Source organism: Aotus nancymaae, unplaced genomic scaffold, assembly GCF_030222135.1.
Source record: "Aotus nancymaae isolate 86718 unplaced genomic scaffold, 86718_ANA_hifiasm-v0.15.2.pri h1tg000014l, whole genome shotgun sequence".
In the NCBI taxonomy this organism is placed as follows: domain Eukaryota; kingdom Metazoa; phylum Chordata; class Mammalia; order Primates; family Aotidae; genus Aotus; species Aotus nancymaae.
The window spans coordinates 35,686,581-35,713,634 of record NW_026988425.1 but is presented as its reverse complement, the minus strand read 5'-3'; the positions used below and the strand labels follow the sequence as shown (position 1 = coordinate 35,713,634).

The 27,054-nt window shown below is 40.1% G+C and overlaps 1 protein-coding gene across 2 annotated transcripts in view; it reads right to left on the bottom strand.

Annotated features, from left to right (window-relative positions):
* Positions 1-24,708, bottom strand: part of SLC1A3 (solute carrier family 1 member 3) — a 78,008-nt gene extending 53,300 nt beyond the window's left edge. Inside the window, exons 1-3 of one of the 2 annotated variants that reach the window (XM_012459992.2) lie at positions 24,555-24,708; positions 22,672-22,947; positions 883-1,020 (exon numbers count right to left, since the gene is read on the bottom strand). In XM_012459992.2, coding sequence (XP_012315415.2) covers positions 883-1,020; positions 22,672-22,852 — 319 coding nt within the window. In that variant the 5' untranslated portion in view covers positions 22,853-22,947; positions 24,555-24,708. Of the gene's footprint in view, positions 1-882; positions 1,021-22,671; positions 22,948-24,279; positions 24,299-24,554 lie in introns of those variants that run through there. The other variant, XM_012459993.2, reaches the window with a different exon arrangement.
* Positions 24,709-27,054: the final 2,346 nt, after the last annotated feature.

Here is a 27,054-nt window from a genome sequence, read left to right as displayed (position 1 = left end):
GAAATCATCCCGCTGGGGCAGTGTCTATGGAAATTCCTTCTCCAAGTCAGAGATGTGCTGTGGGGAAAGAGAAGAGTGGGCAGGAAGGAATGTACAGTAACATTTTTCTGCAACTTCTTGGCTCCATCTGTTTTCACCAGTCACATAGAAAAATGACTCTTTCACCTTTTCCCATGCAGGAATAAATGATTATCTCACTGTCATAGAAAATAGAATCCTATCCTGCAAAGCTTCCACTTGGCAAAAATCCAAGTGTCCACTGATAAAATATTCAGATGGGGAAATCTCCCGCCCCCTCCCCCTTCTCCCACCAGCATAAAAGGTAATGGGGGTGGGAGGCAACTGGAGAAGGAAATGAAATCATGCGGGTACACCAGGAAAAGATAAGTGTTGGTGGCAGCAGAGTTGGTGAGTGTTGTGGGCATTACCTCTTGATGAGGCTTCCAAGAAGGCTCCCGCTCAAGTCCTGGTGGTTCTGAGAACAAGCATTCTTGCATCAATAGCTAATAGGCTGTCCAACCAGATGTTATCTGGGTGGGATAAGAGGGTGAGAAAACAGACCTGTTGTACGCTGTTGTCAACTACATCACTGTGGTCAGAGAAGGCTGGTGGTGTGGTGTTTAGCAGGGCACCTCGTTCACAGTGAGGCGGACCAGATTACGTGGCTGTTTAAATTCGTTTCCTCTTGTGATTGGTAAAATACGAGAGTTATAATCATTCATGCATTACTAAAGCCTCCTTTCCATCATTTTGAAGGGACTTTTTTTTTTTTCTAGAACAGAGCATGCATCCAGCAGAAACCTAAAGCATTGGCTTTTTTCTAAGCAATCTTTTGCAATAAGCACACTTAAAAACAAACCAACCAACAACTGCTTATGGTACCTGTGACAAGACTGGAGATGATAAGTGGTAAGACCAGCATCTGTAACATCCTCATCAGAAGTTCCCCAGGAAACGAGAAGTACTTGACTTCCCGGTAGCTCATTCTGTATGGTCGGAGGGTAAATCCAAGGATTGTACCTGTAGGAAAAAAAAAAAAAAAGAAAAATTGAGCCTTTTTTGGAACAGAAGCAACAGTCCTAGCAAAATGAGTATGTATTCGGCTGGTGGTTGCATTGATTTAAGCAGCAAATATCTGCACTGCTTTAGGAGCAAGAGCTGTATCTGTCTTTGCAGTCCTTATCTGTGAGGATCTGGCTGAATTCATGGCTTCAAGCAGAACTTACAGAAAAAAACTGTTTCTGGTTTGAACAAATAAAAAAATCCCTTGATCTAACTTGAATGCAGTGGAACTCATTCTGACATGGCTCAATACAGAGTTACAAAGATTGGGGCATAATTAGGAAACAAATAAGCATTCACAAACAGGTGATCTAGAAAAAAGGCTTTATTTTAATTAAGTTCCTTTACAACCACAGATGTTAGAATTGCTAGCATAATCATTTTTAAAGGATAGTGTGATTTTATTTTTTTCCAATTAGAAAAACCCCTCCTGTTCACGTTGTTAATCCACTTTCATCATCTCCCTGTCTTCACACCACATTTTCTCCCTCTGTCTACATGGTCTTGACATTGCCTTGGTAACTGTATTGTACAGACTTGTTAGTTGCTGGCAAGAGAAGACTCCAAAATGAGCAGAGATTTTTCTCCCCGAAATTTTCCCTGAAAACATGGGAGAATACAGGGGAAAGAGAAAGCAATTTTCCCCTTAATTTTCCCTCTACAACTGGAACTTTAAAATCTTCTTAGAATGAGAAATTTACTTGTAAATAAAATTATGCATGATAATGATTGAAATGTTCATAAATTAATAACGGTATTGGTGTTAATAAAAGTGTAAATTTACTCCCTCTCCCCTTTCCTTAATTGACTTTCCTTGCCAAAGAAAATTTACTTATGACAGTATTGTCAATGTTGTTAAAGTTTTTGCCTTGCTTTTATTACTGAAACATGTGATTCCAGTTTTTAAAACGGTTCATTTAAGTTATAGAGAAAATAGCACGCCCAGCACTGAGTTAACTGGGAGCTAAAGGCTGGGGGTAGTGGGGTGGTGGGGGAGGCAGGAATAATACTGGGTTGGCACAGCTGTTCCAGAGGAGGCAAGAAGTCTTTTACGGAAACTGAACTATCTTAACTTTTTATGAAATGGGACACAAAGTTCATCTGAATTGTCACTGCAACTCCCATTTCAATTCTTGGGTCTCAGCAACCATGAAGAATCTATTTTTTTGTCTCTATACTGTGATATCCTATTAAGAATCTGAATCTATGTGGCTAAAAACACCCCAGCTGACCCAGTTCTCAGGGTCTTCAGGAAAATATTTATTGCTTTTTTCCAATGTAACAGTAATATGGTTAAGAGAGAAAAGTCGATTTGGAAATTGCAGAAAGATGGGGCAAAAACCTGCCCATATTGGTTCTATCACTGAAATAAATAGCAAATAACGAATGCTTACTGAGCTCCTGCTATATGCCAGGTGTTACCTAGGTTAGCAAATTTAATGCTTGCAACAACTCCAGGAGGTGGGTACTATTTTCCCACCAACTTACTGAGGGAGAAACCTAATCACAGTAAACTTAAAACTTGTTCAAAGTCAAAGATACTCAAGTAGCAGAGCTAGGATTTAAACATAGGCAGTTTGGACTCAAATCCCAGGTTCTTAACCCTTTTATGTATTTCCTCTTCTCTTGTAAAGCAAAGCAACCACTTAGTGCATCAGTTGAGTTTCTTTCCAGAATTTTCCAATGCACAGTTAAACACATGGAAATCACACAGAGTATGCTTTTCCATATACAGTCACCATAAACATCACTTTTAGGTCTCCTGATACCAGATTCATTCACTGTATCATCAGGCTTTACTTAGTCCTTGCTCTGTTATTGAACACTTAGGTTGCTTGGCAGTTTTCACTTTTATGAAGAACATCATGATGAATATATGAAGGCTTTTTTACATCTGGGAATTTTTTTTAGTGTAGTTTTAGAGAAAGGGAACCAATACCTCAAAGGATACGACTACCTTAGTCCATCTTACCAAATTGCTTTCTGCGCGGGTTGGCTGGGTAGCTTAATGCTCTGCTCCACTAGCGAATGAGGCTTTATTTCTGCACCCCCAGGAGCAGAGTATTATCATAAAAAGATGTTAAACAAGCAAAATTTGCTAATGTGATGAGTAAATAGTATATATTTTGTTTTCTTTTGTATTTTCTTAACATCTAATGATGTTGATTATTTTTCCTGATTGTATTTTCTCCAAGCTTCTGTTAGATCCTAATCATTTAAGAGTCTATGTACTTGTGTGTGTGTGTGTGTGTGTGTGTGTAAATATTGGGTAGAGTATTTTATATAATAAAGATAATTACCCTTTGCCTATGTATAAAATACTTGCTATAACTATTTTTCTGGTTTGTTAGCCTTATATTATTACATTAAACATGTACAGGTATTTTGCATTTTTATAACATTATGTCTGTGCACCTTTTTTATTAGGTAATTTCTTCATGAGTTTATACATTTTAATTTCCCTACCCCCTCTCAAGTTTGATAGAACTGAAATTCATTTTTCTTTCTTTTTTTTGCTTGTTTTCTTTAAAAATATTTAACTTTCAATCTTCCTGGAACTCAATCTGGGGTAAGGCATTTAATTCTGGTTTACAATGTGAGTTATTCAACATAGCAACATCTATAACATACGGGAATTAATAAAGAATTTGGTTTTATCTGTCTGTTTCCTGCTTGCTCACATAGAAGCCAAGTCACAAAAAAGATAAGTGCTTTATCATACATAAATAAATAAACATTTTGCTTTACTTCCAAACTAATTTTTTGTTGTGGTTGTTGTTGAGACAGAGGCTCACTCTGTTGCCCAGGCTGGAGTGCAGTAGCACGATCTTAGCTTACCTCAACCTTTGCCTCCCAGGTTCAAGCGATTCTCCTGCCTCAGCCTCCTGAAGTAGCTGGGACTACAGGCATGTGTCACTACGCCTGGCTAATTTTCATATTTTTAGTAGAGATGGGGTTTCATCATATTAGTCAGGCTGGTCTTGAATTCCTGATCCACCCGCCTCAGCCTCCAAAAGTGCTGGGATTACAGATATGAGCCACCTTGCCCAGCCCAATCAAATTAATTTTACTGGAATTGATTATGTGTTTTCTGATCTTCATTTAAATGCATTTAAACACTTGACATTCAATTTTAACAAAACATGTGCATAGTAAACAAGGGACTCATTTTGGTCATCTGGAATTTGAACATATCAAGCTGTTAGAGGCATTTTAGATATTCTTCGAACAACAGTTGAAGACCAGGCTTGGTTTTACAAATTCATATTCAAGTCGGCTGTTTGTTATTAGAAATGTACTTGCTTACATACAGCAATATTTCCAAGGGTAGACAGGATCCTGTCTAGTCCAAAAAACTTATCTTATTCATAATATATAAATAATTGGTAGAATAGCTGTTCTGCTAATGACATAGGTTCTAGGAGCAAGAGTCAAATGAGTGCTGATGAAGGAAGCGATTATTCTAAATATTAGGTGCACTTGAGCTCATCTCCCGGGGTCTTACCTGTGCCTACACTATCTCTACTCACATTGGTACAATGACACTGGCTGTGTATACGGCCTCTTCCTCTACTTGGGTGTTTCACTACCTTCTCTCCTCTTACCCCATCAAGTCCTGCACTTACTCAGTGCAACCAATTTTTATTTAGGTGTTAGGAGGGAAAATAAGCCAGCTCCGTGAATGAATTCTGAGCAATGTGTGAATGACAAAGTCCGTTACCTGCCAAATAGATGTCTAACAGAACAACGCAAGATATTCAGGGAAGCAAAGTCTCAAGAGGTGATGACGTTTTGTGTGTTTCTCTCTGTATAGTCAAAAAGCTGGTCTTGCTGGGAAGCACAGTCCCGGAATTAGCTACTCTAGGATGTGTCTCTATTTCTTTACATTCCTCAATACAACACCCACGTTGTCTAAAAGCTCTTCTCTACAGTAGGTGGACATCATTTCTCTACTGTAGGACATCTCTTCTCTATAGAAAGGAGACATCATTTATTTATAAGGGATAGTTTTGGGTCAAAAGTTTTGAAGAGAAGTGTTGTTTAGAGTGATAGTAGATTCAGACACATTTTGAATCGTTTTTGTCTCTGACTATGCTTTGGTCGGTTTACTGTCCCTGGGTTTACCAGGCAACCTATTTCTACTCTTGAAAAAGATGAGATTGCATTGGGAAACAGGAATGTGTATTGAGCTCTTACTATGTGTTAATGGTGGTGTTTAACCCTTATCACAACTTTCTGAGGTAGATATTATTGTATCTATTTTGTTTTATTTTATTTTTTGAGATAGAGTCTTACTCTGTCACCCAAACTGGAGTATAGTGGCAAGATCTTGGCTCAATGAAACCTCCTGGTTTAAGCAATTCTCGTGCCTCAGCCTCCTGAGTAGCTGTAATTACAGGCATGAGCCACCAGGCCCAGCTAATTTTTGTATTTTTAGTAGAGATAGGGTTTTGTCATGTTGGCCAGGCTGGTCTCAAACTCCTGACCTCATGTGATCCACCCACCTCGGCCTCCCAAAGTGCTGGGATTACAGGTGTGAGCCAGTGTGCCAGGCCTTGTATCTATTTTAAAGATTAATAAACTGATGCTCAGAAGTCAGTTAACTTTCTCAAGCTTATAGATCTCATAAGTGGTTGACTTGGGGTTCTAAACAAAGCCCAGTGCTCTTTCCACTACTCTTTTAATGCCTCTCAAACACAAACACGTCCTTGTAGCCTGGGCCTGAGTATAGCTCTCAAACGAGTCTGTCTCCTGGGTCTTTAGCATCTTGAACTCCTACACGGTACATGACCTGGAGGAATAACCTTGGATCTCCTAGACATGTCCTGCAAGCACCCAGCACAACTTGGAACCCTTTACAGGTCTTCTTACTTTTTGAGGATCTCAAAAGTGGCAGAGCCACTTTCAAAAATGCCTATACCAAATCTCTTTTTATGATTTAAATAAACTTACATTAAGTTTATTAATTGAAATAGTCTGCCTTTCCCTCCACTGCACACATTTTCAATCACTAGAAACCATCAGTAATAATGTGAAAAGGACATTTAATGAAGAATTTGATGAAGACCCGTGTCAACATTTGTGTCCTTAACAGCAACAGCTCCTAGACATTGACCACGTGGCAGATGCCAAGTCCTCACAAGCACATTGCCTCAAACACTGAATCAAGGCCAGGACTATTATTATTATCCACACCTCACAGATGAGGAATCAGAGTCATTGAAAGGGCATGTAAATTGCCAAAACCACACAGCTGGCAGGCTGGTGCCACAGTAGGCTTAAAGGGGGGTCACGTGCTCACCCAAGTCTATGGAGTGGCTGAGGTGGGCCTGATACCCATACTGTCCAATTCCAGGGTCCAGACTCACCCACTCTACTGTCCTCATAGCCTCTCAGCAACCATGATACTGACTGAAGGAGCCTAAGTGGGTACACAATATTTTGCCTACTTTTTCATCTATATTGAATGAGATTAATTAAATCTGGAGCTTAAGTTGGGGAAAAGTTTTGTTGATTTTACTTAACGAAGTCAACAGCTAGCTTTTCTCAACTCATTGCTGAATAAATAAATAAACATCATTTTTCGTCAGCTTTCTGCTCCTACAAGCCACATTAGAGGTGAAGGCAGAGGTAGGGTCAGCCAGCTATCAGCATCAAATCAAGAGAAATGCTGTGAATATGAAGGCTGCTTTTCTTGGTAAGCAGTTCTAGTTCCTGATTACATTCTAGCCCAGCAGTGAAAAAGCCTTCTTGGAAACACAGTCTGATGCACAGACTTCTCAGAGCCCTCTTCGCTCTGACCTTCCAACCAAGGAGAGGTAGTGCGACCAGTCTTTCTCTGTGGTAAAGCAGCTCACCCTTTGCAAAACTGAGCTCCATTAGTGGTCACTTATTTGAAACACATTGATTAATGGTCCCACAGCCAACAAAAAGCTTTATGGCCACCAGATCCTCAGTGCAAAAGAACAAGTCCTTTATTATAGATTACTCTGCAAAAATAGCAATGAAAACAAAAATAACTTCCTAGCAGGATTTGTTAGAGCCCAAACAAATTTCACGAAGTTTGCATCTAGGTGATGTTATACAATATATGGATGTCATGAGTAATATTCAGATCATGCACCCCTGGTTAACAATATGAATTAAGATTTCTGTTTTACTCCAGTGTTAGTATCTTAACAAGATTTCTAGAATCTAGAAAATATCTTGACTAGAATGTTTAAGGTGATCAGAATTAACGGTGCTGGATAAATACTATAAACAAAGTCGCATTTTTGCTTAAATACTTTCTTTTTGCTAATGTAGAAAGTTCAAGAAAGGAGTCCTTCAAGGGTTCCTTGTTTTCCCTGGGGAGTCTATAACAACAAATACTTCTTTGGAAGATTAAATATCATCTCACTTTCTAAACTAAGACACAATGTGCACACTGGAGCCTCAGAAAGAACACATCATAGGTTTGCTTTTGAAGGCCAAACACAAGATAAGTTAAAAGCTAAAGACTTACTTTAAGAATTTGGTCCCCTTTTAATCTGATAAAACTAATGACAATATTAAGATGCCAGAAAATATTTAAGAGTGAAAGAATGAGGCGGCCGGGCGCGGTGGCTCAAGCCTGTAATCCCAGCACTTTGGGAGGCCGAGGCGGGTGGATCACGAGGTCAAGAGATCGAGACCATCCTGGTCAACACGGTGAAACCCCGTCTCTACTAAAAATACAAAAAATTAGCTGGGCACGGTGGTGCGTGCCTGTAATCCCAGCTACTCAGGAGGCTGAGGCAGGAGAATTGCCTGAACCCAGGAGGCGGAGGTTGCGGTGAGCCGAGATCGCGCCATTGCACTCCAGCCTGGGTAACAAGAGCGAAACTCCGTCTCAAAAAAAAAAAAAAAAAAAAAAAAGAATGAGGCATAATTTGAAGTAAAATTTAGACCAAATCACACTACTTAATTTTTGGGAGTTTGAAATAGCAAAATTTTACTAACTTACCTCCTCTATCTGCAAACTTTGTCATGAACAACTTGGCAGCCTTCTAAGAGTTATTACTATGCAGAATCTTCCTAAAAAAGAGGTAGTGCTCCAAAGGAGCTCAAATGTCAAAAGGAAATCTCAAACCAATGGAGGCAATGATCTCGACAGAAAGACCTCACATTCTGAGGCCAACCACGAGAAAACTACCAAGTGCCTGACCAAGATGAGCCAGCCAGTTCTTTCAGCATTAGTGCTGCAGGAAGGCCAGAAGACATTCATAGCCATTGCCCAGAAAAACCTCAGCCTGCAGATCTTTAGCCAGAAAGGAGACCATGATGTCCACTTTAATGGCTCAAGGTAAATCATAGTATCAAATATTTTTGTTGATGGCACACCATTCACTGGTTTTACATGACAAAAATGCTGATATTTCACAGTTAGAATCTTTCCATTTAAGTAGCAACACCAAAATCAAACTAGCACTAATTTGTCTCAAGGCTACAGGAATTTGATGTACAATTGTCATATAATCACGAGAGTGTCATCCCATCACACCTGCCATATTCTGTTGGTTACAAGTCACAAGTCCCACCCACACTTGACAAGTAAGCTATACATGGCAGTTAGGGGTCAATCTAACATGCAAAGTCTTCTGGGCCTCTTCACCAGGCTGCTTCTATCTCCACAGAGAAGATGCTCTACAAACGTTTAAAGAACAGATGATGTCAGGATTCTAGTCCTAGCCCTGCCTTTACTCCCCATGTGACCCTGGATAAATAAGTCTATTGCCTTCTGTGCTTCAATTTTTTTTTTTCTAATTTGTAAATGAAGAAGTTTCCAAGATTAAAAAGTCACCCTCTTTATTGGCTGGACTATTGAATTCGTCTTCTAACTGGTTTCTCTGCCTCCACTTCACCTCTCTCCAGCCCATTCCCAAAAGAACACTGAGACCTAGGTCAGGATCTCACTCCCCTACTCATTCAGCTGACTTCTCCTCTCATGTAGAGTCAAAGCCCAAGGCCATGCAATCAATGACTGCTCCTGGCCAGCCTCCCTAGATCCACCTTGCCTCAGAATCCATCTCCTACTCCGCTCCCTCTCACCTGTTTCCACACTTGCCTCCTTGTCATTTCTCCATCACCTTAGACACGATCTCCCTTTCTGGTCCTTGCGCTGGCTCTTCCTTCTGCCTGAAACACCGTTCCCACATATTGACAAAGTTTACCTCCTTCAAGACTTAGCTCAGCCAGGTGCAGTGTCTCAATCCTGTAACCCCAGCACTGAGGCCAGAGAGGGCAGATCCCTTGAGGTCAAGCGTTGGAGACCAGCCTGGCCAACATGGCAAAACCCTGTCTCTACTAAAAATACAAAAAATTAGCCTGATGTGGTGGTGTACGCCTGTGGTCCCAGCTAGTCAGGAGGCTGAGGCAGGAGAATCACTTGAACCTGGAAGGCACAGGTTGCAGTGGGCTGAGATAGTGCCACTGCACTCCAGCCTGGGCGACAGAGTGAGACCTTGTCTTGAAAAGAAAAGAAAAGAAAAGAAAAGAAAAGAAAAGAAAAGAAAAGAAAAGACAAGGAAAGAAAAGAAAAGAAAAGGAAAGGAAAGGAAAGGAAAGGAAAGGAAAGGAAAGGAAAGGAAAGGAAAGGAAAGGAAAGGAAAGGAAAGGAAAGAAAAGACAAGGAAAGAAAAGAAAAGAAAGGGAAAGAAAAGGAAAGAAAAGAAAAGAAAAGGAAAGAAAAAGACTTAGCTCAAATGTCACCTTCTGAATGAGGTCTACCCCGAACTTTCTTCTCCCTTGCTGGCTTTGTTTTGTTAGTCCTTATCATCTTCCAAATACAGTATAATTTTCTAGTTTATTATGCTTGTTGTTTATTACCGTCTCTGACTGCTAAATGTAAGCTCTACAAGATTAGGATTTTTTGGGGGTTTTTTGGTCAATTTTGTTCACTGACCTATATCCATCCCTTCAAACAGTTCCAGGCACACAGTAGGTACTTAATATGTTGTTGAACGAATGAATGAACATGACTTATTTTCTTTCAGATGAGCAAGATCCACAGTGCCTGGTCCCCAGATGGTGTTGAGCATACTTCCTGAATGCAGGAATCTTTGTCCTATGCTCCCTAGTAAATCTGATTTTCTACTGCACTTCCTGAGCATAGTAGCCTGCCCCAAGGAACATCCCCTCTGTACAAAACTGTGTGATTTTGCTCTCATGGTCTGTGGGACTAGACCTTGACTGAATTATGACTTCTCATAGGCTTAGCTTTCTAACTTCACAAATGAGGAGTGATAGCTCTGGATCCCAAATTTGCTCCGAAGGTGGGTTTTTTTTAAGTAGAAGGGAGACTAAGTGTGATACTGTAGAAAGACCATTCTGGGCCCGATTTTCTGTCAGTAACTTAGGGTAGGAGATGCTTTATGTGAATGGTTTAATCTTCACATCAAACTGGTAGGCTTTAATATCAGTATCTCCTTAATGAAAAGATTGAGGCCTAGAAAGAATAACCCACTTGCCCAAGGTTGCGTTGCAGTAGGTGACATGAGAGGATGGGGTTGCAAGCTCAGGCCTTCCTGTTTCCATATACTCAAATCACATAATCTCTTTAGGCATTTTTTCTTTTTTAAAAAAATCTGCAAAATGAGATCAATTGGAACAGATGGCATCTAAGATCCTCTTGAACTTTAAGTTCTGAGTTTAAAAGAACCATGTATATCAAAAGCATTATAAATCTTAGCTGCTTTATAATCTTGTTTCTGCTAATGAATTCTAAACTCCATGATAATACACATGAGAGCATTTAAGGAGTCATAAAATACTTTGGCAGTTTAGCCATTACAATTATTACAGCAGTTACGCAATAATTATTTGAGGAATCAAATACAAATTTCTATTTCAGGAATTGGCCCAATTTGGAGAAATCATAAGCCTGTCTCATGCCAGCTTGTTGAAGCTGGTGAACATAAATTTCCATTCACTTATTTTCATTATTTTTAGAGATAGAGTCTTACTCTGTTGCTCAGGCTGATTTTGAACTCCCGTCCTCAAGTGATCCTCCTGCCTCAGCTTTCTGAGTAGCAAGGACTACAGGTGTATGCCACCACACCTGGCTAATTTTTAAATTTTTTTTAGAGACAGGGTCTTGCTATGTTGCCCAGAGTAGTCTCAAACTCCCGGCCTCAAGTGATCCTCCTGCCTTAACTCCCTGAGTTGCCGGTATTACAGGAGTGAGCCACTGCACCAGAGTGCATTAGCTTATTTTCATGAAGAAGGCAAAGCCGTAATGGTGAATTTACCTGGGTAAGAGTTCTGCTGGTTCCTGGACTTTTGTTTCCATCAAACTTGTAGGCATTTCCTGGTGAGAAGCTACTCAGTGTTGGAGGCAACCTAGCAACCCTCCCCCACTCCTCTGTTCCCACATCCTTGGGAGATTTGGGCCTTGGCCTGGCTCATTCTTTTGTCCCTTGGTGTTTCCTGTTGCTGAAAGTAGGAAATACCTGCCTCAGCCTTGTTTCACCATGGGTGCCCAGATGAGCCAGCATGGGTGACTGATGACCAAGTAGAGTGGAGACACAGACTTATGTGCAAACAGCATGTGACTCTTAGAGACAATTGCATCAGAAGAACCTTGGAGTTCTAAGAAAGGCCTGGTGCTGTCTTCCAAAAACTGCATTGAAAAAGGCTATGTGAAGTGGTAATTTAATTTACCTAATTTAGTAATCCTACAGGTATTTTAAATGTCCAAGCCGTTATTTTTAAAAAATCTTCTATTTCAGAAATAGCAATTAAAATCAGGACTTGTTGCCTTCCTTTTGTGAAAAAAAAAAAATATTGTTATGAGTGAGTAGAAACTGGAAATGAAATAGATTTAAAATTTCCCAAGATCCCCCTGGTGCCTTTTGTGTGTTATGTGTTTGTGCACAGCAAGGGCTCTCCCATGTCCATCTATTCCTCTTCTGCTCTTTCAGAGCCTCTGTTCTACTAACTGATATGTCTCTGTGCAGCATGAACAGTCGAGTTTGCTCCTGTCTCCTGATTTTATGTTCTGCCCTAGAGCCCAGTCGAGACCCATCTGTGCTTAGACTGTAAGCACCAGTATTCTGGGGAATTATTTATGGACAGGTTGCATCCCCTAAGACTGTACCTAAGAGAGCCAGGGCTAGCCTGGGAGCGGGGTGGTCCTAGCTTCTATAGTCTTATTTCTGGTGATCTCTTATTTCTAAGTGCCCTTGACACATCGCTCAATGTTTCACTTTCTAAACTTCTGTTAAATTGGTGGTAAGAGGCAAGGGCTTACATGGAGGAATAAAAACTGAAATCCTAGTCCATCTGTTTTACAGTTTATTGTGAAGATTGTAGATGGTAAGGAATGTGAAAGTGCTTCAAAAGTTGAAGGTAACATACAAATTAAACCTTTGGGTGTTGCACCTGGATTAAATTTGGGCTTTGGAAGCAGGGAGATCCTGCATCGATTTGCTTCTATCCTGAAATTGCAGTTTTCCAATGCACTGATTTCCTTAGTTTCCTCAGTTAGTCTGCAGAGCCTGCACAAACTGCAAAGTCCACTCATGCTTATATTTGGCAGAAGCAGCACCAAGGCTAACTCGTTTTTAAATACCACAATTTGGAAGAGCAATGACTACAAATTCTACGGGGTACAGATTAGCAATACTTATCAACATTACAAATACATGTATCTTCAGACCCCACAGTTTCACTTCTGGGTTTGTATCCCACAGATACATGGGTGAAAGATCATTCATTACACCATTTTAAAATAAAAATGTCTACAGACTGGAAACAACCTAAGTGTCCATCAAGTGGTAATTGCTTAAATAAATTATAGTTCACCCATACAACGTAGCTCCAAGAAAGAGGGGTCTTTCTACGTGCCAAGGAATAACATCCAAGGTATATTGTGAAGTGAAGAAAGCAAGGTGAAAAGTGGTCTATGTACATTATGCAATTATTTGTATGCAAAGAGTTTAAAAAGGAATATGTATTTATTTTTATAGTCATAAAATTACTTCAAAGGCATGAGACACAGACAAAAGGTAAACTGGAACCCTGGGGGGCAGGGGTCAACGAGATACTTCCTTTTTATAAGCTTTTGTACTTTTTGATTTTGGACTATGCAAATTTATTTACTGCATAAGTAAAATAAAATAAGCGAAAAAAAAAAAATGGCCCACAACCTTTTCTCTCTCTCTCTTTTTCAATCTTATTGGTTTCTTTTCTACAGTATTTCTGCTGGATGCCTGCATCTTTCTAAAGAGTCACTTTGGGTCTGGCTTGATTTCTCCTCAATCCTCTTGAATCGCTTTAACAAGGAGTTTCTTTAGCTTGGGCCACGGAGAGGAAAGTCACTAAGTATGCTCAGATTTATAGTGAGTAGATCACTTTCTGAGCAAATCGCTTTCTTTTTTTTGGAGACAAGGAAGTAAATCTGAAAAAACTTTGAACTCAAATCAATACGGGCTCACGTGCTGCTTCAACCAATGAGCCCTTGGAGCTGTAAGTATGAGAAAACTGAAACCACTCGGCAAAGATGACAAGCTCCTTGTCACCCATCATCTCGTGGAAAGCATTGCAATGTCAGAACATACAGGGCCCTGAAAAGTTTGCTTACATACTTCATTTGTCCTAAACGTACAAATCTCAGAAAACAAAAATAACTAACTAAATAAAAACATGACTACTTTTATCACAGGCAGCCTCTTGATAGAATCATAATTTCCTTCTTGATGTTTCTCTTTACATTCATCAAGTAGCTGAAGACACCAGCAAGCTTCTAGACAAGCACAAGAAACCCGGGGTTTTGTATTATCTGCTTGAAACATGAAATTTCAAGTAATGCAATGTGTATAAAAGAAGGGACCATCTTTGCAGGGTGTATTTTTATCCCTGCTCTCATTAGGGATAAACGCGCCTCATCGTACAAGGTTCTGAATAAGCAGTCTCTCACTAACAGTCCACTGTTTTCTCTCTGTGAAGCAGCAGCAGTTTGCAGCCTGGTAACATTGCTGGAGAACTGGAGAAGTCTCTCTGAGGACAGGAAGAATGGAGTTGCCCTCTCTGGAGACAGAAACTCGGTCTTGAAATTCAAAACTTGGTTGTGCCTTTCAATTTGCTCCTCCTAAATTTACCCTCCAATCTTTGATAAGTTATACAAAGGGGAAAAGGGAATGCCTCCCTTAATTCATCCAGAGTATATCTTTCTTTATCTAAACCTTTTTGAGCCTTTTATCTAAACCTTTTTGAGCCTTTTATCCTTCTCTTTTTGCTTTCAAACTCTCTTGAACACATCTCTTTATAGGGCATAGTGATGTGAATATTCTCGACCTAGGGAATATGCTCTAGACAATCTTGAGAGCACTGAAGCTTGACGTAAAACTCATCATTTTTATACTCAGTGAGTATAGTCACTAAACTTTGTGCACTGAAGCGCTGTGTGTTTTCTCAGCTCCCAGCAATGATGCAGCTCACCTAGCTGCCAGCAAATACTTGATGAATGACAGTATCCCAGTGTTCCATAAATATCAAGTACCTGGAACGTACAACTTGGAAAAGACAGCACTTAAACTCTGGTTGCCTCCTCTAAATGGGTTAGATTCTTCACAATCTTATTTATTCTGTAGCAAAAACAAAAGCCTAAGGTTTTCTTCCCCCAATTTATGAGAGACGGGCAGAGACTGAAGGGCAGAAGGGGCTCTTGCTAAATGTGCCCTCACGGTGTTCTCAGACACTGGTTAGAAAACACTGATTATCAGACCCAGAGCCAGGGGCCTTCAAGAGATCAAAGGAGAAGGGGCTGGCTATTTGTTAGACTGGAGAGAGCAGTGAGAATGGGTTGTCTAGGAAAAAGATCCTAGCAATGGTACAAAACAAAACAAAATACCTCTGCGTTATTCCACATATTCTGATAGTTTAGAGGAAGATAAACTAGACTTAAAATGATAGGATTTTGGAGTTGGAAGCAGACATTAGTCCCAACTTACTTTGCTGATGAGAAAATGAGACCCAGAGATTTGTCTTACATCATAAATCAAGTTAGTTGATGGTAGAGCCGGGCCTGTACCCAGGACCTTTAGACTCTCAATGCTTTCTTAGCTGCATCCCAGACATCTGCAGATACAAATCAGAAGGAGGGTGGCCTGGTCATAGCTTATATGCTACAGAGAGTGCAACAGAAAGTGCTTTGTAAACTGTAACACCACAAAAATGAAAGATATTATTACTGCAGATTAATTGTTCTGAGCACACTTGCTTATTTGATTACCTACTTGAAAGAGAAATTTGAAATTGCCTGCTCTGTTTCCTCAATATCTGAATTAACAAGAAGAAAAAGAGCAAAACAGAATCCAGAGAACAATATTAAGACTTCTACCCACTGCTTCAAAACAACCTTTCCCAACTCTCTTGGAAACCAGCCACATTTCTCCCAGGGTTCCAGCTAGCCCCTCCTCTGATCAGAGTGGCAGTTAATGGACAGTAGGCCCCAAAGCACTGGAGGAAAGAAGAAACCAGGGAGGTGGTGAACACTCAGATTGGCCCCGAGAGGTATGAATAAAAAATTCACTATTGAGCATATCGCAATACTTATTAAAAACATTTCTTAGCACCTCTTCATATTCCTGAGAGAGGCGCCCCCACCACTGAGCAGTCTACCGTGATAACAGCTGCCTGGGGATTACTTTCTGGTTCTGTTCAGGAGAGACAGGTAAGGGACAGATAATGATGGTATCACTTACTCTGAGGCTTTCATTTCTGCATCTAAAAGCTCTTTACAACTATTAAGGCTCTTCCTACAACTCTCTTGGCTCTCTTCTCTAGCTAAGGAAATAGAAGCCACTTCTAAACCAAAACCAGGTGAATATCTTCTCTCATCTCTGCCCCTCATCCTCCCCAAATGCTAGGATCTTATAGTTCTCTGGCAGATCAGCATCATCAAATCAGTGCATATGACAGCTTGAAGCCATATCAGAGAGGTAAATAAAACATGTGAAGTTTACAACGTCTGTGGATACTTTACCTGGCAAGCATTTAAGGAAATCATTTAAGGTGGCATGGCTTGTGCATAGCAGAACTGGGATATAAATCTTGGCAGAGAGTTTTCATAATTATTCTATTTTATACAGGAAGAAACAGAGGCTCAGTTCCAGAACTGGACATAAACCTAGGCTGTTTGACTCCAGAACGCATAGCTCTGATCTCCGCTGTACCTTAGGGGGCTACACCCTCACGGTAGAAGGCAGCTCCTGGAGCGGTTTTGGAGAAGCTGGGAGAGGGCTGGGATGCCTCTGTGCTCTGGGCACATGTGTCATCACCAGCCCTGACAATTTTTCTGTATTTCTGTTTCCAAGGGGAGAAGATAAAGCACAGAGAAATCAGACCCTGGTTCTTATACCCTATCCCAGTGTGGCTTCTCCAGAGCAAGGCTCTGTAAATCCACGGCTTCCTCTTCTCCCCTCCGAGCCTCTGCTGAGTGACAGCACAGCTGAGCTCTGGTAACACCAGGGGACTCAGGATCCCCCTACCCCCAGCTTCCTGAAGCTCCTCTCTCCCTGCTCATTTCCAGGAAGTGATGAAGAAACCATAAGTCTGAACCCAGATATCTGTCCATCATTCTTTGGATTGCTGTTGTTCAATCAGTGTGAAGATGCCCTGTTACCAGGGGTTCAGGAAATCGAGAGGATGTTGGCGTGTGTGCCTGACTGTGCCTACTCCACGAACTCAAGCAGTTAGCTAATGTGGTCCCACTACAGGTCGGTTCAGTCCAACAACTGATAGCAAATCACATCGATTAACCTGCCTGGCTGACCTAACTGACTCAGCCAGTTATGTCCAGGCACAGAACACCACTATGGCATTTCTAGAAAATGAGTGCTTTTGAGCATGAAGGAAGAGCCCTACAGGTATGGAAACTGTCCCGAGAAAAGACTCACTTACAGAACAGATTCACTTATGCAGTAGGATAGCTCGATTCACTGATCCTTATTCACCTGAAATCCAAAGACGGAACTGTCTTCGTTCAGTCTGGAGGTTGTAGGAATACCTTCCAAATCTTGATCTGCAGCAAGCTTCTTCCATTGTATATCCACCTCGGTGGCATCCCACCTCACAAACTCAACAGGTCCAAACTGAACTTATCTCGTGCACCCCCAAGGCCCCCATCTTTCTCCTGTATTCTACCTTCAACAGTGGCATCATCAGCCACTCTGCCACTTAAGCCAGAAACCAGGCCGTCGGCCTGCAGTCCACCTTCTCTCATTGAATCCATCACCAAGTCTCACCAGTGATCTTTCAGTTTGACCTCTCTTTTCCATCTTTTCCGTTGCTACCTCAGGTAGACCCTCAGCAAATTGCTGGAGTAAAGCTAGAATGGGTATTCCCTGAGGCCAAGGAATAGCACCCACAACAGTGTGGTGAATGAGAACCTGGAGACGGAATGGTGGATTTGAATCCCGCTCAGTATTTACCAGCTGTGTGATAGGGATTTGAGCTTCAGTCTTCTCATTTGTACAGTGAAAGCAATAAAACTACCTCCCTCTCTGAGTTGTTGTGAGAATTAAATAAAGTTAATATGCTTAAACACAGCCATGCTTGGCATACATGGTCAGTGTTAGCTGTTATTATTATTTTCTTTTTTGGAGACAAGGTCTCGCTCTGTCATCCAGGCTGGGTGCGATGGCATGAACATGGCCCACTGCAGCCTCAACCTCCTGGGCTTAAGTGAGCCTCCTCCCACTTCGGCCTCCTGAGTAGCTGGGACTACAGACATGTACCACTGCACCTGGATAATTAAAAAAAAATGTTTTTGTAGAGATGAGCTCTTACTATGTTGCCCAGATTGATCTTGAACTCCTGGCTCAAGTGATCCTCCTTCCTTGGCCTCCCAAAGTGATGGGATTATAGGTGTGAGCCGTGATTCCCAGCCCAATATGGTGAACATCAACAAGATTATTTCTTTCTTTCTTTTTTTTTTTTTGCAGTGGGTGGGGAGACAGAATCTCACTCTGTCGCCCAGGCTGGAGTGCAGTAGTGCGATCTTGGCTCACTGCAACCTCTGCCTCCCAGGTTCAAGCAATTCTCCTGCCTCAGCCTCCTACATAGCTAGGACTACAGGCACCCACCACCATGCCCAGCTAGTTTTTTGTATATTTAGTAGAGACAGGGTTTCACCATGTTAGCCAAGATGGTCTGGATCTCCTGACCTCATGATCTGCCCACCTCGATCTCCCAAAGTACTGGGATTACAGGCGTGAGCCACCATGTCGGCCATTTTTTTAAAAAGATGGGGGTCTCAGTATGTTGCCCAGTTGGTCTCAAACTACTGGACTCAAGAGAGCCTCCCACCTTGGCCTCCCAAAGTGCTGAGATTACAGGCATGAGCCACCGTGCCCAGCCTCTATTATTGCTAGCAATATATAATAACTATAGCAAATATATATTATAGCTACAAGAAACTGAGGCTCAGCAATGCCTCCTTTTGTGATCACAAAGCTAAATAATACAGCTGGCACATGATCCAGCTCTACCTTCATCAAAAGCCACACTTTTCCTTTTTTCAGATGGCACATCTAGGGCTCCTAATGTGTCTATTAAAAGAAAGTGGAACCTCTAAAGTACCAACACAGAAAAATGCCATATTATATAGAACAATATGCATAACATGAACTCATTTAAAAAATGTTTACAGCTAATTAGAAACTTCTCTATTACCACCTCTGATCCTTGTATGTTCCATTCTCATCTTATTTTTCATCCATGTCTCCTATGAAATTACCTGAGAACAGGGGATGCCCATTGCACAGCGCAGAGCAAGCTATATAACATTCCATATTTGTTAAATTGAATATCATTGAATTTTTAAACATAAATAATTTAACTTATTTACTTAGTAGCTAATAGCTAACAGTAGATAATATATGAATGAGGTAAAAAAAAAACAAAACATTTCTCAAAGAAAAGTAGTATTCTTTCCACCCCATTCCCTAGACACCTAGTTCCTATCCCAAGAGACAGACATGCTGACTAGTTTCTCGTATATCCACTTAGAGATATTACAGAATTGCACCAAACTTTAGTGCAATTTAAATTCATTGCCAGAGTATTAGGGAACAGGGAGAAATGTTTTATAAAAATTTAGTCAGAATATTTTCTTTCCTGAGAAGTCACTAATTTCTTCCAAATTCATATAAAGGAGAACTCAAATTTAAAGTGTGTGTGTGTGTGTGTGTGAGAGTGTGTGTGTGTGTGTGTGTGTGTGTGTGAAGACCAACATCAGAGAAAGGTGCTAGTTACTGTGTTTGTGAATGCCTTCAGGTAAAACCACAGCTCAATTCTATGCATTCCTATTTATAAATATCCCCTTACCTCGCAGCTGATCTTATGACCCATTTCATCGTTTGGCCTGAGATTTCATTTTTATTGTGCAATTCATTCCCTAGCCATGGAAAGAGTCAGCGTTCTGTGAGTTGAACATGACAAAGGACTTTTCCTTTCTTTCAGCGAGATGTCTGAGGTCACTCTAACACAACTTACCACAGTCTGAAAGGAGAAACCGCTTTCTGCAGGAAGAAAGACAATATCCTCTCTTCTCAATGTGGTTTTTGTCAGACAGATATCCACAACAGCCCTGGCTGCCCATTATCTAATGCTTTCATGATGGACCCTCTAAGGGATGTGGAGCTTGGCACTGTGTTCTCTCAGATTGCTAACCAGCTCCTGTTAGACGAGCTTTTGTCATGGCACGGCACATTCAGACTTTGACGTTGCTTAGAAATTACAGTAGAAATGACATAAAATGGTACAAATGGTTCTATGCTTATGCTTGTAGATGAATTGATAATCAAAATATTCATAATTTTCTGCTTTATTTTGAATATATGGATTCACATGGCTTTATTATAATATTTTTCTAGTTTCCACTTCCACACATTAAATCATATATATTTTATTTCAAAAAGGCAAAACAAAACAGACTGAACAAAAGATTCAACCCAGTACGTAGGTTTCCCAGTGATTTTTTTTTTTTTTTTTTTTACTAAAAGCAATAAAAATCTAGGAATTTGAAGACTAGGTAACAGCTATAGCTCTTCTCATCTCATCTTTGGGGAAAATAATTATCGCCTTATTCCTTGCTAGCATCTTTCTTGTTTTTTCTTATGCTACAGCAAATAAATTAAGAGTTGGTCTACAGACACATTCTTTTCCTATCTCTTAGGACTGGTAGACATGGAACCCAGTGACAAGCTAAATGGAGCCTTTATATCCACTGGGCCCTCCAATGGAAGACACACTAACAGATCACTGAAGGGTTCTTCCTTCTCTCCTAAATCTGTTTGCTCCTGAGTTGTCTATTTGCTATTCCAAGTCTTTGGTGTAGGCTCAGTGGTCTCTTTGATTGTCAATGAGCTCTTTTTATGTGTTTCTCTGTCAGTGCCTTCTTCTTGCTGCTTCTGCCTCCTCGTTTCAGTTAGTAAAGCCAACCATGAGGGCCCCTGGCCAACTTATCTACCCTGGCTCAGCCAACTCTTATTGCAATTCTCACAAATCTTAAAAAAGCCCTTATTGGGTGAGGAATGATCCCAAATTCTTAGTGAAAAACAGACTTTTAAATCTGGCCTTATCTTGGTTTTATTAGAGATGTTGTTTCTTCGTACTAATCACTTACAAACTGCCTTCTCCATCAATCTGTCTTCCGTGTTCAAGTTTTATTGCTTTCCATTCCTCTATTTATTGTCTTAGAAATTCAACTCTTCTGGTGTTTACAACACCATTTTGAATGGTGTCTCTCCATCTTTTTCAAATGTACTCCAGTATTACTGAGCACTATTTATTAAATGTATAGGATCATGAATTATAAATGAGTATTTGTTAAATGAATGAGAAGGATGTGGCTTAATGGTCTATAGGAGAATTGTAAGTTTTCTGTTTACTTCAACTGGATAAATCATACAGTAAAATGGCAATGCTATGTGAATGCATCTAGCACTGCTAGCTAACTGGCCTTCATCAACTCATGAGGGTATTTCTCTTCCTGGCATCTCTTACAAGATGTCAACTAGCAGCAGAGCAGAGGAAGAATAGAGTGGTTAAGAGAATGGCCTCTGGCTCTAGACTGAATTTGACTTTCAGCTCTAGCGTTTACTAGTGTTGTGACTTTGGGCAAACTGCTTGATCTCTCCACAGTCAGTTTCATTTACAAAATGAGGAAGATTCTACCTTCCCACTTGCTTCATAGGCTTATTTGAAGATTAAGTGAGCTAATATAAACAAAACTCCTATAGGGTAGCTGGAATAGTACTACATAAATGTTTGCTATTATTACTATGCAGCTTGGCTTGGCAATGACTTTGATTCAGAGTGAAAAATGAGGCATTGACTTCCAGGACAATGATGTGGGACTGAAATACTTCATCTAGGAATATATTCAAGCCTGGAAACCTACTATGGAAAGCCATTTCTTCTCTGTGTCAATTAGGACATGTTCTCTTTGAATATCTCTAAAATTAATTGAATCATCATTAATCACCCGTGATTGCTAATGGGAGACAATGATGTTAAAGGGGGATGTAGCTAAAGTCTTCTGACAAACTCTCCTGCCATATTTCATTTGTCTACAATTTAAGAATTCTATTTTCTTGAAAAAAATTATAATATTTATGTACTACAGAATTTTCTTAATCTTTATTAAATCATTATCTCTTTAAAGTCAATAGAAATCTTGGCAAACTCCAGAGTAGATATTAAAACTGTACTGAATGCCTGTTTTTTGGTGGCAAATTGGTAGGTTAAGTTAGAGTATTTTTACAACCTGGCATTGGCTCATATGTTTGTCAACCTAAGGATTTCTATACTGGTTTGGTCAAAAATTCCAAATAAGTAGTTTTTTTTCAGCTATATTTTAAAGTAGGATCAATACCACCCATAAGTAATAAACTATAACTTTTAAGATCAATAAACAAAACAAAACAAAATTATTTTATTAGTACAGATTACTGGCAACCCTGCTAAATTAGTAACAGATGAAAATGTTTCAAGAAAGGTATAGCTGGTTATGGCAGACTCTGCAAAGCAATGAATGAAAGAGATCTGTGTTAACATTTTCCCCAATCCATCTTTCCCAGTTGCTGGGTGAGAGAGTGCAAACACATAAAAGATTTGGCCTCTGTGTCTAAGCACTGACATTCAGCTTCAAGTCAGCACCAGTTAGACTATAATTACTATTCGGAACCAACATCTCATTTTAGGTGTACTAGTTGTATAAATTAGTTTCAAGTGCAACTGACATTGTATATAATTACATTTTGGTCAAATGTAGCATGCCTGATTTGTCATGCCTAATAATTAAATTGTCACTTCTTTATCCTTACATGAAATGGGAAAATATTTTATTTTCCTTCCTCATACAATTGATTTGCATAATGCCTAATGATGCCTAATGATGGGTTTACCATATAGTGCTCCAAACATGCCAAAACAGTCATTTTTATGGAGAAAAATCATCAAGTTTAGAGGAAAGCCTGGGCTATCATTTTGATACCTACAAGTAGTTCGTCTGATAATGTTCCCGTGGCAGCCAGATGCCCCAGAGAAACAAGACACAGGTTTGTTTTTAATCAAATGACTCACCCACAATGACAGCGGTGACAGTGAGCAGCACAAAAGCATTCCGAAACAGGTAATTTTTAACATCCTCCTTCGTAATGTTCTGCACTTTCTTCTTTGCCAAAAGTGTGCGTTTACGGACTCCCTGCTGGAATCTCTCCATTCTGCCCCCCGTCTTGGGCTCTTCTCCATTGGTTTTAGTCATATTTTACTTTTCTAGGAGTGTCTCTTCTTTGCACTTCAGTGTCTGGGAATCACCCACAGAAAGCCAAACCTCCTCTTTGGTGTTAGAAAACACAACTAGAATAGGAGAAAAAGAGACATGAGTTACAGCGTCCAGGGGTGAGAAATCAGTGCTGCTCTACACCAGGCAAGCTCTTGGCAAATTGCATAATCTCAGCAGGAATCAAGGACTGGAGAGCCATAATACCAGGCTTCAAGGCTGCGGTGTGCATATTTTAGTGGACCACGTGTGAGAAATGTGCATATATTCAGAATATGTATGCAGAACTTGCGTTCTATTTTCTTTTTAAAAATCCATCCTTCCCCCTCCAATGAGGCTATAAAAGGGTTCTTCAGAGCTGGATCTGACTGAGAACCCGTATACCCACCCTCCCCGTCAGAACCCAGCCGATGCCTTGCAAAATATACGCACTCAGTAAATGTCCAATCAAACTGAATATAAGTTCTCAACCATTACTTGACAAATTATGCTGTATACATGGTTGAAGGCATAAAATAAAAATAATTAAGATACTGATAGATGGGAGTTGTCTCTGTTATATGTAGTAAAGTAACCAGCTATTTTCTTCATTAAGAAAAAATACGATAATGTCTACTAGTAAATATGGTCATAAAAAGAACACAAGTTGCCCACAATACATGGGAAATACATGTGACTATTTTACAGGGTAACTTTTTCATTTTTTTTTCCATGAAATAAGCAAAGTGCTCTGGGCACATATATAAATCATCTGAAATCACAATTCCGCTTCGTTTTTATCACAATTAGAAGTAAAAAGTAGGGTCTGCCTTTATGACACACATACTAGGGTCTTCAGAGGAAACGATCGCTGACTTCTTAGCATTTTAAAATTTAGAATTTCTAGAACAGATGAGGAGATGAAACCAATTTTCATTCCAAACATTACAGTGTGTGGTTTCTGGTTTCTTTAAAGCGCTCAGGCTATTTAACTACGTTTCAGTAAATCTCTTTCCTGGTGGAAATCAGCTGGTCTGAAAAATCAAGGAATTCCTCCTGGTGCTTTACGGAGTTCTAATCCATAGCCCTTCCCATAATCAATCCGCGTGAAAACCAGCCGTACCATGGATGTGTGTCGCTGCCAACGCAAGCAGCCAGCGTGTGCGCCTGTGGGGGAGGTAACTGGAAACCAACGGACTCCTCACAAATGACTCCTAGCAAGCTTTTAGCAAATCCCAGTGCAGGAAAAAAAAGACTTAACAGTTTGCCTTTTAAATAAAATTGCACGTTGGGGTCAGTGATACTAAGACTTAGAATTTGTTTAAGACTTCACGAGGGATTAAATGCTTAGGGAGAAGCGAAGAGGGAGAGGAGATGGAAGAGACCAGATTTTTTTTTTTTTTTCTACTAATAGCTCTGATTCCTCTTACCAGTCACTTTGAAGCAGACTCACTCAACCTTGATCCTTTTCTAGATCTCGCGCCACAATCTGCCCCCAATCCCCACCGAATGACTCAACTCCAAATTAACAGAGGACCCAGCATAGACACCACACTCTCACGACGTGAGATGACTAACATGGACTTTATCTACCAAAATGGCTAGCCTTGACTCAGACGACTACTCTGCTTGGGAGGCAAAATATATCGGCAGAGAAGTGAAAGGAGAAATTAAACCCAGCAGGAGCACAGGATGTGACACTTACCTTTTCTGATTTTGTAAGGGGTGGAAGATACGAAGCAGTAACGAGGTGAATTCCCCAGCAGGTCCAGCGGAGTAACAATCCGCAGCGCGCGTGAGCAGGCAGGCTAGCCCTGACAATGTGCATGTGCTCTGAAACTGCAAGTTACTATCAGGGCAACTTAAGAAAAGGGGAGGAGTCTGTGCCCGGGAAAGGAGTGGGGAATGGAAACCGCGCAGGGTAGGAGGGGGAAACCCCGAGGTCTCTGGAATATTGATTAATCCTGGCACACCAAAAGCAGACTTGCTGGCTTTGTTTTGCTCCTTAGACCACTTTCATGCTTTGTCAGTTCACTTTCATTAGAAATGCAAAACCGGGACCAGGACGAATGTAAAAATAAAGCGCACACACTCGGAAAGCTGAGAGTCTTGATTAGAACGTTTCAAAGACTTTTCTAAGGCTAAATATAATTACCTCACATTATTGTAGGTTTCCTCCCCTTCAGAGAAGACGAGGGTGTTCTCTTTTGCCTGGTTGTGCAACTGTTACGAAAAAGTTCCCTCTTTTTAGAATCGGGAAATTAACTGACATCTCTTGGGAGGACCATGAATGCAGACAACTATGGAGAAAAAAGTAATGCTTACTACAATTCCCTAAACTTGTCCAAAGTTAGAGACATGCCTCTATTTTAGCAGTTTAAACTTCATTATAACAAATCTAATTTAGCTCACGCTGCCTGTGTTGTAGACAGAAAAGGTAGCAAATGTAAAGAGACTAGGATTTTTGCCAAATTAGAAAATGAAAAGCATTTTAAGACAAAGAATGCAAAGCACACTTGATATTTGGTGATTTCAAAAGGTAAATTGCTGTTCAGATGTCTCAATTTTAAAGGATGCTAAATGTCCTCCCTGCCACATACACCATTTTTAAAGCTAAAAAATTCCCTTGAGAATGTGACTTGCACCTCTAGTCCACTTTTCTTAAAAGAAAAATAAATTGTGAAAATAGATATTAGAAAATTAAAAATTATTTTTTGAGCTTGTTTAGCAGGAAGATAATGGTTCATTAGAAACAAAAATTCATAGCAAAATCACAGCCTGAGGTTTGAATTCTTGTTCACTCAATTCAATATTCCCCATGCAAAATATGCTCAATTTTTGGTCTGTTATTCAACACAAAAGTATGTCTTTTTTCCCCTCAATACAAATCTCTGGAGATCATAAAGAAATATCTCCTTTTATCTTCAACTGTATGTCCTTTTGAACAACTACTGGTTGGAAAGCAATGTCGAATTACAGCAAGGCTTTACAATTACAAATTAGCAGCAATTATCACAGCTTTCTAACATGCTATCATTTCAAGAACTTATTGAAAATACATGCTTTTGACATTCCCAGCCCTCAGTGACCTTCCCTTCCTCTTATCTCCTGGGTCACTGAGCATATAGACTGCATTGTTTAGCATTTAATCATACCATGTTTTGTACTACATTCTTCTTTTAAAACTCAAGTGCAGTTTTGGCTTCTCAACTAAATTATAAGTTCTTTGAGGGCAGAACCTGGCTTATGCCTGATGCAGAATCAATATTAAGTAACTCTTTTTAAGTAGATGGCATAATATTAGGATATGAAACAAAATGCTTTTCAATATTCTGTGTTAAAACACAATTACCAGTTTTTACATTGGTGCCTCTGGTCTAGGTGCATGGAGCCATTTTTCAGTGCCATGACTACTTTTAAAAGCATTTATTTACTATACCAAGTCCTATCTGAACAATGCACTCCAGCATTGACATGATTCACCATTGCTTTCCCAGCAGTAGCTGTTCAAAAGGACATGTAGTTGAAGGTAAAAGGAGATATTTCTTTATGATTGCCAGAGGATTTTGTTTTGTTTTGTTTTGTTTTTTATTTTTTATTTTTGTGGAAATGACTTTGACTTGTATTGGAAGGGAACTTGAAAGAGAAATCTGATTTTAAGTGGGGTCTCAAGCCCAGTGGCATTTCCGTTTTTTGTTTTTATTTTTTTTCATAGGCAAGAAAAAGAGCTGGAAAACCACACTTTGGTTAGCATAGAGTTGGGAAGACCCTGGTGCCCTTTCTTTTTAACTTTTTTTTCCCCTCACTAATCCCTAAAGCTTGGTTAAAAACCATTTCATTATTTCAGTTTGTGCAGACACTATGGGAGTCTGGTGTTCCGTTGAGAAGGGAAGTAATTCACCACTGAAAGTTTTGTTGGCTGTAACAAAACCTAATGAGAAAATGAGATGCAAAGAGTGTCAGTTCAGAGTTCATCCGAATTTCAGTCTGGGGGAAAATATTGGGAATTACGTCTTCAAGCACCACTTTCTCTTTCTGGAAAGCTATAGCAAAAATAATGCTCTGGGGGCCACCTGGGTTTCCTCAACACATGTTGCTACCTTTTTTCCCTTCTAGTTTATAGGTAAGTCCCTCGAGCTTTAAAACGTCTTTTTTTCTTTCACAGAAACACTAAAATAAATGAAAGATCAAGAAATTATGAACAA